Raw genomic sequence first — 13,829 nt, 5'->3', positions numbered from 1 at the left:
GTCTATCGTCTGATTTACTACCTTAATAAAAACGTATTTCTCTGCTTCCTGAGCACTGACAGTACCTCAGAAAAAGATACCGTATACCTGTGAACCTTTTCAGATTGCCAGAAGGCTTAACGGCTACTAATTTAATTATACTCCAAATCTAAAGACAGCAATTGCACAAGTGAAGTGAAAAGCATCCCCATACTCTACTTACATACAGCACTGATAAAGAGGAGCCAGGATGCTTCTTTCATCCAGGGCAGGATTTCCAAAGCTGAAGAGCAAAATTAAAAACAAATGAACTAGCTGAACACTTAATGTCCTTCCTTACAACATCAACAAATTTGTAAAGAATTCAAAATTCAATACTAGGCAATTTCATGCTCCAACAGCTCAAATAATTTAAACTAAAATATAAATAGGCCGTGACCAATTACAGATGTAACTGTCAACAGCATCAGCTAACGTACCAGATAGACAGAAGCAACATCAGCGTACCTAGGTCTTTATCAGGCCAAGGCACTCTAGAAACAAACTTCAGAGGAGTTTAGAAATTGAGCTCATCTTGCTACGCAAGGGAAGGGAACAATGTACGTTCCGGACATAAAGAGGGGGAGCACTGACCATTTGACACAGCTAGACAGGGAATGAACGAAATAGTAACCATGCGCTGTTTTAGACGGCCAAGCTTAGACCAATTGTTCGACATTCAGGTGACCACCTCTCAATTCAGGTGATCACCTCTCAACAAGCTGATTACATTTCACGACAACACTTTCAAAGGGGCACCTTCCAACAGGATTTCATAGTATTTTTAAGCTTCACTTCAACACATGCCAAAATATTTTTCACCATTCCCTCCCCCCCAATAACATTGTTGCAACAAAGAACTTTCTCCTCATAAGGATAATTTACACTACAAGTTAGGCATTGTTCTGCTCAAATAATTCTGTTGTTAGTAGCTTTAAAAAGCTGTTCTGCCCCCAACACACAGTCCTTATCTCAAAGAAGCTTGAAGAACTTTACTCAAGCTGTCAGAAAAACAATTTACTTCTGGGCCTGCAAAGCCCCAGAGGAAACGGTTTCATAACGTTATGAGCACGTATTGTAACGAAAGGTCTGACATGACCTTCAACTATCACATTTACTCCCAGGGACAGATAAAATAGCTTCCTCCTAGCCTATTGGCAGAGCATTAGGGAAAGACAATTTTTGCCAAATTCACCTAAAGCAATCTGAAAGCAGCAATAATTAAGCACTTCCAAAGTGGAACACATCCTGCCGGCATAACTGAAGGAGCATTACTGAAAAGGCTGATGCATGAAGACAAAATACTCAACTCGGCCACTTCTACTTCAGCCAAACGAGAACAATGGATGGAAGACAGACAGGGATAGAGTGTACTATAGGAAAAGCAAAGGGGGAAATGAAGATCAGCGGGAAAGAACTGGTAACTGTAAGCCTTTCAAGGATCTGTCGAGATCAGAGGTCTCACCTGCAGTGTATACATCCTGCGAGGGGAATGCAAAGCCACTGCAGAGCAGAGCCTGGCACAGGAACTGCTAGCGCTAACAATCATAAACTGTTCCGTTCACAACGGTAAAACTTGCTGCCACTGCTGATGGTGATGCCCACCAGAAAAACGTTTGGGAGTCTCTGGACTAAACCATGAGAACGTGGGATAGATTGTTTTTGTTTTTAAGAAAAATTAAACAAATTGTTACGATTTAAACAAGGCTGTAGGCCCAGGAAGACTTTTTAACTTCAACCATGCCAGCCAATATGCTAGAACTGCAGCAAAGTCAGAGCAACTCAAGTTTTACAAACACACACTGACTAGTAAAGATTGGCCTCAAGAAGGACTTCTCATGAGCTCCTCACAGTTACAACATGCTTCATTTTTGTTTTGGAAATAGTTAGTATTGTATAACAACAATTAAACATATCCATAATATGGTTTACAAAGTCTCCTAAATATTTTTAAAGGTGTGGCGCTACATAAAACGGTACTTCTAATCACATTATCACACTTCTAAGTATGTCTTTTTTCTCCTCAGTCCCAGAATTTGTTGGCCAGTGGATCACAGCACTAAGTACCTAACACACTCTGGGCATCACATCTTGCTCTTGATATCAAATCTATCTCCATTTTAAGTTCTTAGACTTATCGCTGCAGTTGACAGACACACAAGGCAGAGAACACCAGATTATTCAGAGACACATTTTGGAAAGATCTACTTATACTATGGCACTCACTAATACTTGCTAGTAGGTAATAACTCCTGAGTTTATAATCCTCTATCGGCTGAAAACGTACTAGGGAGGAATTTGGGGGGAGGGAGGGGAGAAGACACAAACATACCTTTGAAAGTTTCTCTTGAAGTTCATGTTATACTGTGCTAAGTTGGAAGTTTCTGTAGTTTGATTAAGACTTTGCCCAGTGGAGTCATAACTGCATATCTGGAGCACAGAGTAAGTGCCACCGCCTTTGAAAGCCCCTAATATTTGGGGAGTAATTTCCAATAAGAAGAAAAGCTTTGGGTTTTTTTTTAGCACAAAAGGCATTAATGAAAAAATTACTGAGGGGGAAAAAACCCCAAAAACAGAGAAACACATAACAGATAAACGTGTGCCTTCATGCTTGCCACTGCCTAGCCACCAGGATTCCCCTGATGCTCACCTTTTGGCATTATCCAGGAGGATGAGCATACTGGCTCCTTCATCATCCTGGAAGCTCTCATAGTGATGCCGGTCAGCATTCCCGATCAAATAGTCAAAGATGGCAGTGTCAATGATATCAAGGAGACGAGGGCCCGAATCATAGGGCGAAGTCTTCTTCACAGCATCACAATAGCTTTCGTCATATTCCCACCTGTGGGCCGACAAGAGAAATCAAATCAAGTCTTCAAGAAAAGCTCCATCATTGCACACCATTTGACTTGTGAGGTATCTAGAGCTGCCCCTTCATTCGTATCAGTGCTTAAACAAAAGGCCAGTACAACAGCCAAGTCTATTCAAAGAAGAGTTGGACAAATATATCTTATTAACGGAGTAACTCCTGTATTAACACCCAAGTATATGAAGCAAACTATAGTTTTAGTACAAGGTTACACATCATTTGCCTATAGAAAACAAGGTCAGAGTTTGCTTCCTTACTGCTCACGCTCAGCAGTGGTTGGCCTGCCTCCCTGCAAGATTTTCACTTTGACTTGCCTTCCTTAATTTCCTAACTAAGGTCTTCAAGTACAGTGTCTATTTCTATTGCCTTGACCTGTTTCCATCGGTCTCTTACCAGCGATCCTCTACTCATTTTTCCTTCTAATGCAAATAACCTCATCATGGTTACTAGTGACCTCCACTGGCCTAAGGGGAAGGACCTGGACTTCAGCAAGGCTTTTGACACTGTCTCCCATCACATCCTCCTAGGTAACCTCAGGAAGCATAGGTTGGATGAGTGGACAGTGAGGTGGATTGAGAACTGGCTGGATGGCCGAGCTCAGAGGGTTGTGGTCAGTGGTGCAAAGTCTAGTTGGAGGCTTGTTGCTAGCGGTGTCCCCCAGGGGTCAGTACTGGGTCCAGTCTTGTTCAACGTTTTTATCAGTGACGTGGATGAGGGGACAGAGCGCACCCTCAGCAAGTTTGCTGATGATACTCAACTGGGAGGAGTGGTTGACGCACCAGAAGGCTGTGCTGCCGTTCAGAGGGACCTGGACAGGCTGGAGAGCTGGGCGGAGAGGAACCTCCTGAAGTTCCACAAAGGCAAGTGCAGGGTCCTGCACCTGGGGAGGAATAACCCCAGGCACCAGGACAGGCTGGGGGCTGACCTGCTGGAAAGCAGCTCTGCCGAGAAGGACCTGGGAGTCCTGGCGGACAACAAGTTAAGCATGAGCCAGCAATGTGCCCTTGTGGCCAAGAAGGCCAAAGGCATCCTGGGCTGCATTAGGCAGAGTGTTGCCAGCAGGTAGGTCGAGGGAGGTGATCCTGCCCCTCTCCTCTGCCCTGGGCAGGCCTCACCTGGAGTACTGTCTCCAGTTCTGGGCTCCCCAGTCCAAGAGAGACATGGCACTACTGGAGAGAGTCCAGCGGAGGGCTACTAAGATGATGAGGGGACTGGAGCATCTCTCCTATGAAGGAAGGCTGCGAGAGCTGGGCCTGTTCAGCCTGGAGAAGAGAAGACTGAGAGGTGACCTGATCCATGTGTACAAGTATCTGAAGGGAGGGGGGTGCGTTGCGAGGTCGGGGCCAGACTCTTCCCCGTGGTGCCCAGCGACAGGACAAGAGGCAACGGGCACAAACTGAACCACAGGAAGTCCCGTGCGAACATGAGGACAAACTTCTCGACTGTGAGGGTGACTGAGCCCTGGACCAGGTCGCCCAGAGAGGTGGTGGAGTCTCCTTCGCTGGAGATATTCAAAACCCGCCTGGATGCAATCCTGTGCGATGTGCTCTAGAGGACCCTGCTTGAGCAGGGGGGTTGGACTAGATGATCTCCAGAGGTCCCTTCCAACCTCGGCCATTCTGTGATTCTGTGGTCTCATATGTGTTCACTCTCCTTCACTCACAGATGCTACTTTCCTCCCTACTTGTTTTTCAGAGTCTCTCACCTGCTTCTCTACCAGCAAGACTTCAAGTTTCTCTTTTCTCTCCTATCCTTATACACATAGCCTAGGCACGTGCTTGCAGTCTTACAACGTGGATGTCACGTCTCAATTCTCCGCAGCTAGGATTTCAAGTTTCCTCATTTCCTTCTTTACAGTTTTCAAAGCTGTTCACCACCACTATCAAAACAGCCAAATCTCCTTTCCATATGTCATCCACAATAACATGTATCACATCTTCCGTGCAAGGACTGAAACAGTCCTTTGCAAAACAGCCGTTAAGTTGGAAATGCTTTAAACCATCTGTGAATTGGAAACAGAAATGGAGGAAACAAAAGCTGGAGAGACTCACTGACATATTCAAAATTGCACAGTAAGTCACAGAAGGAGGGAGAAGATCAAATTTAACTGTTACAAGCTGTCTCATGCCCCACCCTATCTTCTACAGGTGCAGACTCTGAGCTCCCAATATCTCATTTTTCCTCCAGTTATCCAAAATACAGCGACCAAGAGCTTATCTTCTCAATGCTTTTGATAACACACCACAAACGCTACTCAATCCTGACTCACTCTAGTTCCCTCTTTATTTTGCAATGTCAGACTCGCATTCGACTTTCAGCACAAACCCACAAGGCAAAAGTCTCAGTATATACTCTTCTTTGCACTCAATACATTTCCTTTATGCTACATTTCTCTCTTCCTCAAGTGTTTCTCTTTCTCTCATTTCCTTTAGATCATTACTTAATCTCCTTGCAAGAGCTTTTCTGATGTACTGTGTTCTCTTCTCTTCCTCTCATTTTTCATCCAGTCTTTCCAGAGAAACCTTTCTCCGACATTTACTTCAGATCATTTACATCATATTAGTGTAGAACTTCAAAGGTTAGAGATTGTATGCGTTCATTAAGATTATGTACACTAATGGCACTATATGAATTATTTTCAAAAGGCCAACTCAGGGCAAAGCAGAAGCAGCTAAAGGGGGAAGAAAATTCCTACAGTTATTTTTCCATAATTATCAGATGCAGAAAAAGGAGAATATAACACAGAGAACGTTTCACCTGATGCTCTCAAAGTGAGAAGCACAACGTGATAAGGTGCATAACAAAGCAGCAGAGCCTCGCAATTGCATCCGAGTAAGACAAGAGCAAATAAGTTTAAAATGCAGTGAATATTAAATCAGCATAGGTATCTTCTTACCTCGGTAAAATCCTGTGTAAGTAGGTGCTCTATGATAAAAACGGTCTCTCAAAAAAGGAAACATCTCCAATAAATTCAATTGATCCTTTACCGACTGCAACTTAACAAGTACTAAATACAGCTGATTTTGACCTCTTAAAAAAGAGGTAACTTCTGCTGCTCAGAAAGCAAACTGCGCATTTAATATTCTAAAACACTTCAATGAAGTCATTGGATCAGATTCTTTCTGAGAACAATCACATCATTGGAAATCAATGGAAGCTTTAGTTTAAGGACTAAAAATCTCTTTTTTAATCACATGCCTGGCACCAGGACTTACAAAAATTTACTAAGCTCAGTAACATCTACTCTGGTCACGGCAAGAAGGTGTCCATCCCAAGCACTCTGATATACTACATCTTAGTACACGATTGCTAGATCCCATTCTTGTCCTTCTCTAAAAGCATTCTTTACATGCTGAGCACAGTCTCCAAATCCTGGTGGTATTTAAATCAATGAAGAACTTTTCGATTCTTACCTATTTAGGCTAGACACACTTTGCAGAAAACATACATATAAAAAAGGTCATAAAGAAGTAGACAGTTCTTTACTCCTTAACCATACTAAATACTGCTGTGAAAACTTTTGACACAAGTGAAGAACACTTAAAAGCAAAAAGAACCACCGTCTTCCCAGTTCCCTGTACCGCCCTTGCCCGCCTCCCCAAATCTCCTACAACTCCTGAAAAAAAAACTTTAAAGATCATGAAATTAGATCTGTCAGAAAATAGCACAGTGCCGTGGTATGTTACTGGGCCAAAGAGAGGCACAGTGTCAAAAAAAGGTTTAGCAGCACAAGAGAAGAACCTTGATTTGCCCAGGGCCAAGATGCTCAAAGCCTGGAGTGACTGTGTGGTGGAGCTACATTCCAGGAAAAAAGTTGAAAAAGAACAGCACCCAGTACCCTGAGAAACCATGAAAATTCTTGCTTGCTTAATTTAATCTAAATCTCATCCTAGACATCTTGACTTCTAACATCATACCAAGTTAGCTGTTGGCAAAACTCCTGATTTTGAGAACACTTGCTCCGTAATTAGCCACTGTATTTCAAGGGTACTTCTAGTCCAAATTATCACGTATAAGGATGAACCCTATCAAGTTCTCATACCTGGCAAGTTTCCCTTCACGGTAAGTCCTACCCCACGGATGCCGATGCTTCTGGAGAGGCCAGACATCTGGTAGCCACAGAGTCACTGACCCTTCCATGATATCCCCATCTGCACAAGCTGGTTCTGTTTCCCGACAGTAGTAGCACTTCCCATAGAAGCAAGTGCTATTACCTTTTAAAAAACAAACAAACAAAAAAAAACCAGACATCACAAGAGCAGAATTTCATCTGAGGAACACCAATTGAAATTCAGGAGCATGTTGTTGCATGCTCGTGTTTCCTCCCCTCTAAAAGGGAGGGGCTCAAAAGAGATGAAACAGACATTTATTCATTCAAAATATCATGAAAGATGAATTTTCAAAGGAACCAGTAATTATATTGTCTAATGTTTTTAATCATACTGTGAGTTAAGGCAACACTGCACTATGAACAAGTTTTTGTGATCCCTTCCTAATTCCTCAGGAGCTTGACTTTGCAACCTTAGCACTGCTTGTTTAACACACTCCATGTACCACATTTCCCAACTTTTTGAAAAAGTCAATTGAAAAAAAGTCAAGCCAATAAAGTCAAAGCACAACTCAAATGGAGTTGAAGCCCTAAGACCTGCCACACATCCCTGCTACTAGACGCAGTGAGGGAAATACAAACGAGCTGTCATTCCTATGTGACCGAGGAACATGGACCTGTCAAAAGTTTCATGAGTGTCTTCCAACAGGAGAGGAATAATGAAACCCAGCAGTCTTCAGTCCATTAAAGGCTACGGAAGAGGATGCTCTAGGCAGCCTAAATTAACTTATTTAGCTTAACCTTTTCTGTTTCATCCTTTTCACCTGCCTTATTTTGTCCCTTGCCAAGTCAATCCCAGCTCCACATGCACGGACATTCTTCCAAAAAGTTCTTCAACTAAGTCTCGCTTCCTTGTGCGTCCCCTTATTCCCTGTCCTTTCTTCTTTTGGCTCCACATCCAGCATCCTCCCCAACAAAGACCCAGCTCGCTCACAGCTCTGTTTTTCACTCTATAGCCTTACTCCATGTGCACAAATTCCACATCACCATTCTTTAGTCAACCAACACTCCTTTGCAGTCCTCCATCCAGACCTGGCTCTGATGCTCCTCATATCTGAATCAGGCAACTTCAGGACATCAGATGGATGACTATTTCAACAGAGAGCTTGTAGTGGACCAGACCTCTATTTGCATGGAAAGCCCTGCAAATCTCTCTTTCTACCCATAGACTGCAGCTGGTCTAGCAAGGGATAGAATTTTTTGAGATTCCAGCTGTAGCTCTAGAAAACCTCTACTGAATATGTTTGAACCATCATTTCTTCAAAACCTCAGAAATTTGGTTAAATTTGGGTTGACAAGGTGATCCACTCCTGACACAAACGTTTCCCTAATTCTGACAATGTCTTTAGTTCACGCTCTGCAAAACAGGAGATTCCAAGGAGTCTAAGGAAAGGCAATAAACATTTTTTTTTGAGCCATACTTCTCAAGTCAGCATTTTTGCTAGAAAACTGCCTAGTTGTTTTGGCTGAAATTAGAAAAAGTAAAGTCTGCCTGAGGCAGACACTCAATCTGAACGCAAAAAGAGGTTGGCAAGGTAAAGCCACTCTTATCTGAAAGCTAAACCAATAACTAAAAGTGTTAAGCAAACTTAGTAGGTGAGACTACCAGCAGTGCTTACAATACAAATACACACATACATATATATCGGGCTGTAATGAATAGCTGTCTCTAGATTCTGCCTGTCCCCTTCCCCCCCCCCCCAAAAAAAAAAAAAAAGTAGTAAGTTGATCTTTTATGAAAAGCCCAAAGCAGTTAAGGCAGTAGTGTAAGTCCCTTCTTGGAACTTAATGACGACATTGTAGGTGTCTACATTAATAACTCTAATTAAGTGCTTCTCACAGCATTATTTCTGTAAACAACATAGGAAAGTTCTGATGCATCTAGTTATGAATGCTCAGCAGACTCTGACGTGGCACAGACAACATCTAACACCAACCAATGCACCAGCCCTACAAATCATCCCAAGTAACAATTGCGTTTGCATTACAGTTAAGTATAATTCCATTTTTTCTTTCAGGTCTAGTCAAACACTTCAGAGACTTTCTAATAGCAGAAAGAAAATACTCAAAAAAAAATCTCTAACAGCAGCACGAGGGAACAGAAAGAAGTTACTGACAAAATAAATTACTTTTTGGAGAAAACTAAGTCCTCCTCCCCCACCAAACGGGGCTATACAAGTGTTAAAATTTCTCTTAGGACTGAAAGAGGCTTATCACCTTCTGGTATCATATTTAACTGTTCCAGAACTGTGTCAGATTCCACGGCTCCTTTTCCCATTTAACATGATTTTCTTTATCAGGCTGCACGATGCACAGAATCCACTTACCCACGGTCAGGAAGGTACCCAGAAGCTGCTCTGTGGCAACTGGTTTGATCTCTGTACGTAGATTCACAAACCTGCCAACTACCAGTGGAGCTCGTCGGAAACCCAGGATTCTGATTTTGGGTAAAAAAAAAAAAAAAACATGAGGAGGGATAAGAATTTGTGACATAGGCAACAGTTCTAGATTTTAAAAAACACTACAAGGTCTCTGTGCCATTGTGTGAAATCAAGAGGATTTGAGACCAAAGAATAAAGCTGGAACCCCATGGCAGCCTCCTCTCTTCTCCATGGCAAAGTAAGAACCCTCCTTTTTCCTAAGCGCCAAAACATAAAACTTGCTTTATAGGCCATCAAGGACGCTCCTTTATTAGAGCATTTGCAGCAGAGCAACACAGGACGCATCATGCGCCAACCCTCAGAAATCAGATCTCATACCAGAAAAAAATCCATCGTCTCTCTTGTGTGCAAGTGCAAGCACTAACCATGTGGTCTTTGGGCTGTTCACCTTGAAAGACCATTTATAATTTGTAGAAATTAGGATTTGGTAAAACCTTACATTTAAGCTCCAATTCAATTACACTTGAAAGTAAGCAATCTGGGAGTTATTTTGTTTGGCTTGAGGAGGAGGAGGGAAGGGAGAGTGGTAGAACAAATCTGATTGCCTGAGACATGTCTGGAAAAAAAGAGGTGGAAAGGATAACCAAAAAACCAGCAGTAAGAAGATCCAGGTTCCACTCTCCTGTCTGCCACAGCCTTTGCTCTGTGACCACAAACGATTTGGATATTTGTAACAGGATGTTAAAAGTGCTTAAAGGATGACTACAAACATAAGTGCAATGTCAGACCTAAAAACTCTCTTAATGTACTTTCGATAGTCTTCACATCTCAGATTCCTCCTTCCCATTTTCTGAAAAGGGGACAATCTCCATTCCACGGAGATACAGGGAAAGTTGCTCTTCAACAGCTGCAAACTATTTTTTAAATATTCAAGCAGTAAGTCCCTTTCTGCCCCTAAAGTACAAAACAGCTCTAAAAAAGGGCAACACAAAACGTCTGCCTGAACAAATCATGTATGCATAAAGACAAAAATCATAGCCAGTAAGACAGTTATGCACAGTTTGAGAAAATGCAGGAGCTAGAGGTAAACAAGCACACAACTTAGATCTGGAAAACCCGTCTCTGTAAGTTCAAATCCACAAGAGAAAGTCCAGTATTATCCTGGATGATCAGCCTCCCCGTTAGTGGTAAGCATACAACAGCATTCAGGTTCTTGGTGAAAAAATAGCACCTGGGACCAAAATATATAACTGTCACCATTCAAAACAACAATACATGCAACAGTTATGTGGGCAGGTAGTTTCTGCTAGGTATGCTTGAAGGAGATTGAGGTGCATGTCCAAAGTAGAGGAGAAAAGCCAGAGAAACCAAGCACCAAAACATAGTCAAAGAGAGAGCAAGAAAGAGGTAGGACAAGAGGAGTCTGGACACTGGTCTAGCCAGAAAGGGGCTTTTAATTATTCCTTTACATTGCTTGATCTTTGTATTTTCAGGGAAACGGAACACTGTATTTTTCTTAAAAACACAAATGAATAATAGACAACTGGCTCCAGCACCAACTTTTTGTCTTAAAATAATTCAAAGACCCCAAATTCATTCACGACCTGAAGATTTCAATGACAGCACTGGGTATTATATAACTATTTATCATAAAACCTTCCTAGAATGATAATTTCCATTGGCTGTGCAATAAGTTCCAAAGACAAATTAGGACTAATATCTCTTTCACCACCTATGAATTTGGCCACAGTGGAAAGCCTCTCATTTACGTACTCAGAAAGGAAGAATAAAATCTCATTTTAAGTTGGACCATTCTGTTCTTTATTTTATTAGTCCCTCATTACACCTATTCCCAAGATTTTAAGTCTCTTCATATGAGAATTTTTCACATCTTTAATTAGCTTCTTAAACCTTCTCTGAAGCAGTAAAGCAGTCCTTTTCAAAAAGGGAAGACCAAGACTGCAATCATTTGTTCTAGATGAAACTGCACCACTAACTTACATTTTGTAACTACCTCCATTCAGCATTTAGTATTTTCCATCCCATTCCTTATGTTTCCTGTAACTGTTTTTCTTACAGTAGCTGCATTACCAGCTCAGGTCCACAATAACACCTGGAAATCCCTGAATGCTTCTAGTATGTGAACAGCTCTTTTTTTCTCCAGGATGCACTGATTCATATTTAGCCTCATTAGCCTAGCCATGAGAATTAATTTTTTATCATACTGGACATTAACCTAGCATACTTTTAGTGTTTCAGACTCTTCCACAGGACTTGGCTAAGCTATTTTTTCCATAGTATATGAAATATCAGTGGTTTCAGTACCTCATCCATCATCGTGACTTTTTCACAAAAATCTTAAATGTTAGACCCTTGCACAGATCTTTGAAATAAAGCTTCACAAAATAACTATTCATTCTTATTCTTGGCTTCAATTTGTTACAGGGACAGGTCAGAAACAGTTCATGTCTGAGATACGTTCTTCAAGAGACATCTCTTCCCCCATTCTGAAAACATTTGTACTAGAGACACCAAAACCAAATAATCCAACAGTTCCATACCTATCCAAGTGAAAGGCCGCCACTTCTGCGTTGTGTCTGTCATACCCAGCGTACGGCTCTCCTTCCACAACATAGTCCCTGGCATATCTGTAATCGCAATAAGCCAAATAGGAGTGATTCATGCGGTATTCCCATCAGCTTTGCTGTTCAGAGTAACAAGTGCAAGAATAACGCAAAGTTAAACAGACTTGGGGTCACTTTCAAAATGATTGCCTATGGGAGAGGGAAAAATCATTAATGATATTAAACAGCGTAGAGACTGGTGAAGTAGTAAATAGGAGGAAAGGTCAGTAATTCACAGTGGTCTCAAGTGCTTGGGAAGCTGGGCCCATTCAAACTAATGAGTTTTAATTCAACCATATGCCAAGTCACATCTAAGAACAAAGAATACAAACCCAACTACAGAACAGGGGGCTATTTATATGGGAAAGCAGCAACTCTGCAAATGATTTGGGGTTAGAAGGACTGTCGATTAACACGAAAATACAATCTGATATTGTGGCAGAAACGCTAGATGCAATCTTTGGTAGCCAGAAGATCAGCAAGTGTGAATCTGAGGAGAATACTGGCTATAAAAAGACCCTTTATTTTGGTAGAGAAAAAACATAATGAACAGAAGAAATAGATATTAGACACGCATTACAACAACAACGGTATATTTGGGCAGAGTGGTGGTTTGTGTGTGCGTGTGTTTTTTGTTTTAATAGCGGAGATGTTACCAAACTAGTCAAGCAAAAATTTCAGAGACTCATTACATTCGAATCAGGTCTAGATACTCCTTAAGAGGTATGCTTCAGAGAAGCATAAAATACTACAATCAATCAAGGAGCAACTGGGCAAAACGCAGTATGTTTTCACATAAAGTAGGACCAAATTAGATTACCTGTTTTCTCATTTCCACCTATGAACCTGAATTTTATAAACTGGACTATTTCTAACAGACTTAAGGTTCAAGCAACAGCGTAAGCGCCCTACTTAGATGTTTTAACCCTGCCCAGAGAAGATCTCTAGGGCAAGACAACAGTCCATTTCATCAGACTGAGTAAATGCCTTATCTTCGCTGTTAGGCAGCTTAGAGGAGAATTACCTAGTGCTAGACGGGGTAGAGTTTTTGGGAGGCAGATTCCTGTCAAATTTGGAACTTGCTGCAGGCAAGCATCTTATTTCACATAAACTACTGGCATGTAACGGTAGCAACTTTTAATCATTACAGACTTAAGATGGACTTCAAGTAATTTTGAGATGAGACAGCTATCCTCAACACAGGTCCTCAAAATCAAGTCTTTTCTATGTACTTAGAGCAGGTTCTTGAAAATATAGTCACGCTTTGAAAGCTACAGAGCTAAAATTTATTGGGAAAACACAATCAACTTATTGCTTCCATGCACAGTAAATAAAGTCTTTCTAAAGCAAAGATGCCAAATCAAGAGAATTAATTCTTCCCCAATCAGTAAGCTTTCTCAAAAAGATTGTTTAAACGCACTATCTTGCGGTGGCAAAACAGGACTCTTTCTACAAGTCATGCCATTCAATGGTCACAAACAGAACATGAGTCTACCACTACGGCCACGGCCATACTGCCTAGCACTCCTACAGGCTGTCCACCATTTATCTCTAATCATTCCCAGTTGCGTATGTCCCTGACAAAGCATACCCACTTTGTTTGCCTACACTGATGTTCCATTACTGGAATGCAATTTAATGCTTCGTGAAACACTTCATAGCATTCACTTATACAGAAAGCACTCCAGAAATATCATGTCTTATTTCTGTATTTACTGGAAAAGCTGCCTGTGGTACCACCAACACTTCTGCGTAGAAGGCTCATGCTGTTTAAACACAGCCCAGCCCCTCAATGCGGCTCCAGCCAGACTAGTAACTGACCATACAGG

The 13,829-nt window shown here is 41.6% G+C and overlaps 1 protein-coding gene across 3 annotated transcripts in view; it reads right to left on the bottom strand.

Moving 5' to 3' along the window:
* FAM20B (FAM20B glycosaminoglycan xylosylkinase) overlaps nucleotides 1-13,829 on the bottom strand; it is a 29,084-nt gene that overhangs the window by 5,391 nt on the left and 9,864 nt on the right. For 2 of the 3 annotated variants that reach the window (XM_068951790.1, XM_009672724.2), the window contains exons 3-7: nucleotides 11,938-12,024; nucleotides 9,323-9,432; nucleotides 6,930-7,101; nucleotides 2,669-2,860; nucleotides 203-262 (exon numbers count right to left, since the gene is read on the bottom strand). In XM_068951790.1, coding sequence (XP_068807891.1) covers nucleotides 203-262; nucleotides 2,669-2,860; nucleotides 6,930-7,101; nucleotides 9,323-9,432; nucleotides 11,938-12,024 — 621 coding nt within the window. The remainder of the gene's footprint in view (nucleotides 1-202; nucleotides 263-2,668; nucleotides 2,861-6,929; nucleotides 7,102-9,322; nucleotides 9,433-11,937; nucleotides 12,025-13,829) is intronic. The other variant, XM_068951791.1, reaches the window with a different exon arrangement.

Source organism: Struthio camelus, chromosome 8 (genome assembly GCF_040807025.1).
Source record: "Struthio camelus isolate bStrCam1 chromosome 8, bStrCam1.hap1, whole genome shotgun sequence".
NCBI lineage: Eukaryota > Metazoa > Chordata > Aves > Struthioniformes > Struthionidae > Struthio > Struthio camelus.
The sequence above is the reverse complement of the archived record's forward strand: the minus strand, read 5'-3'. Positions and strand labels throughout refer to the sequence as shown.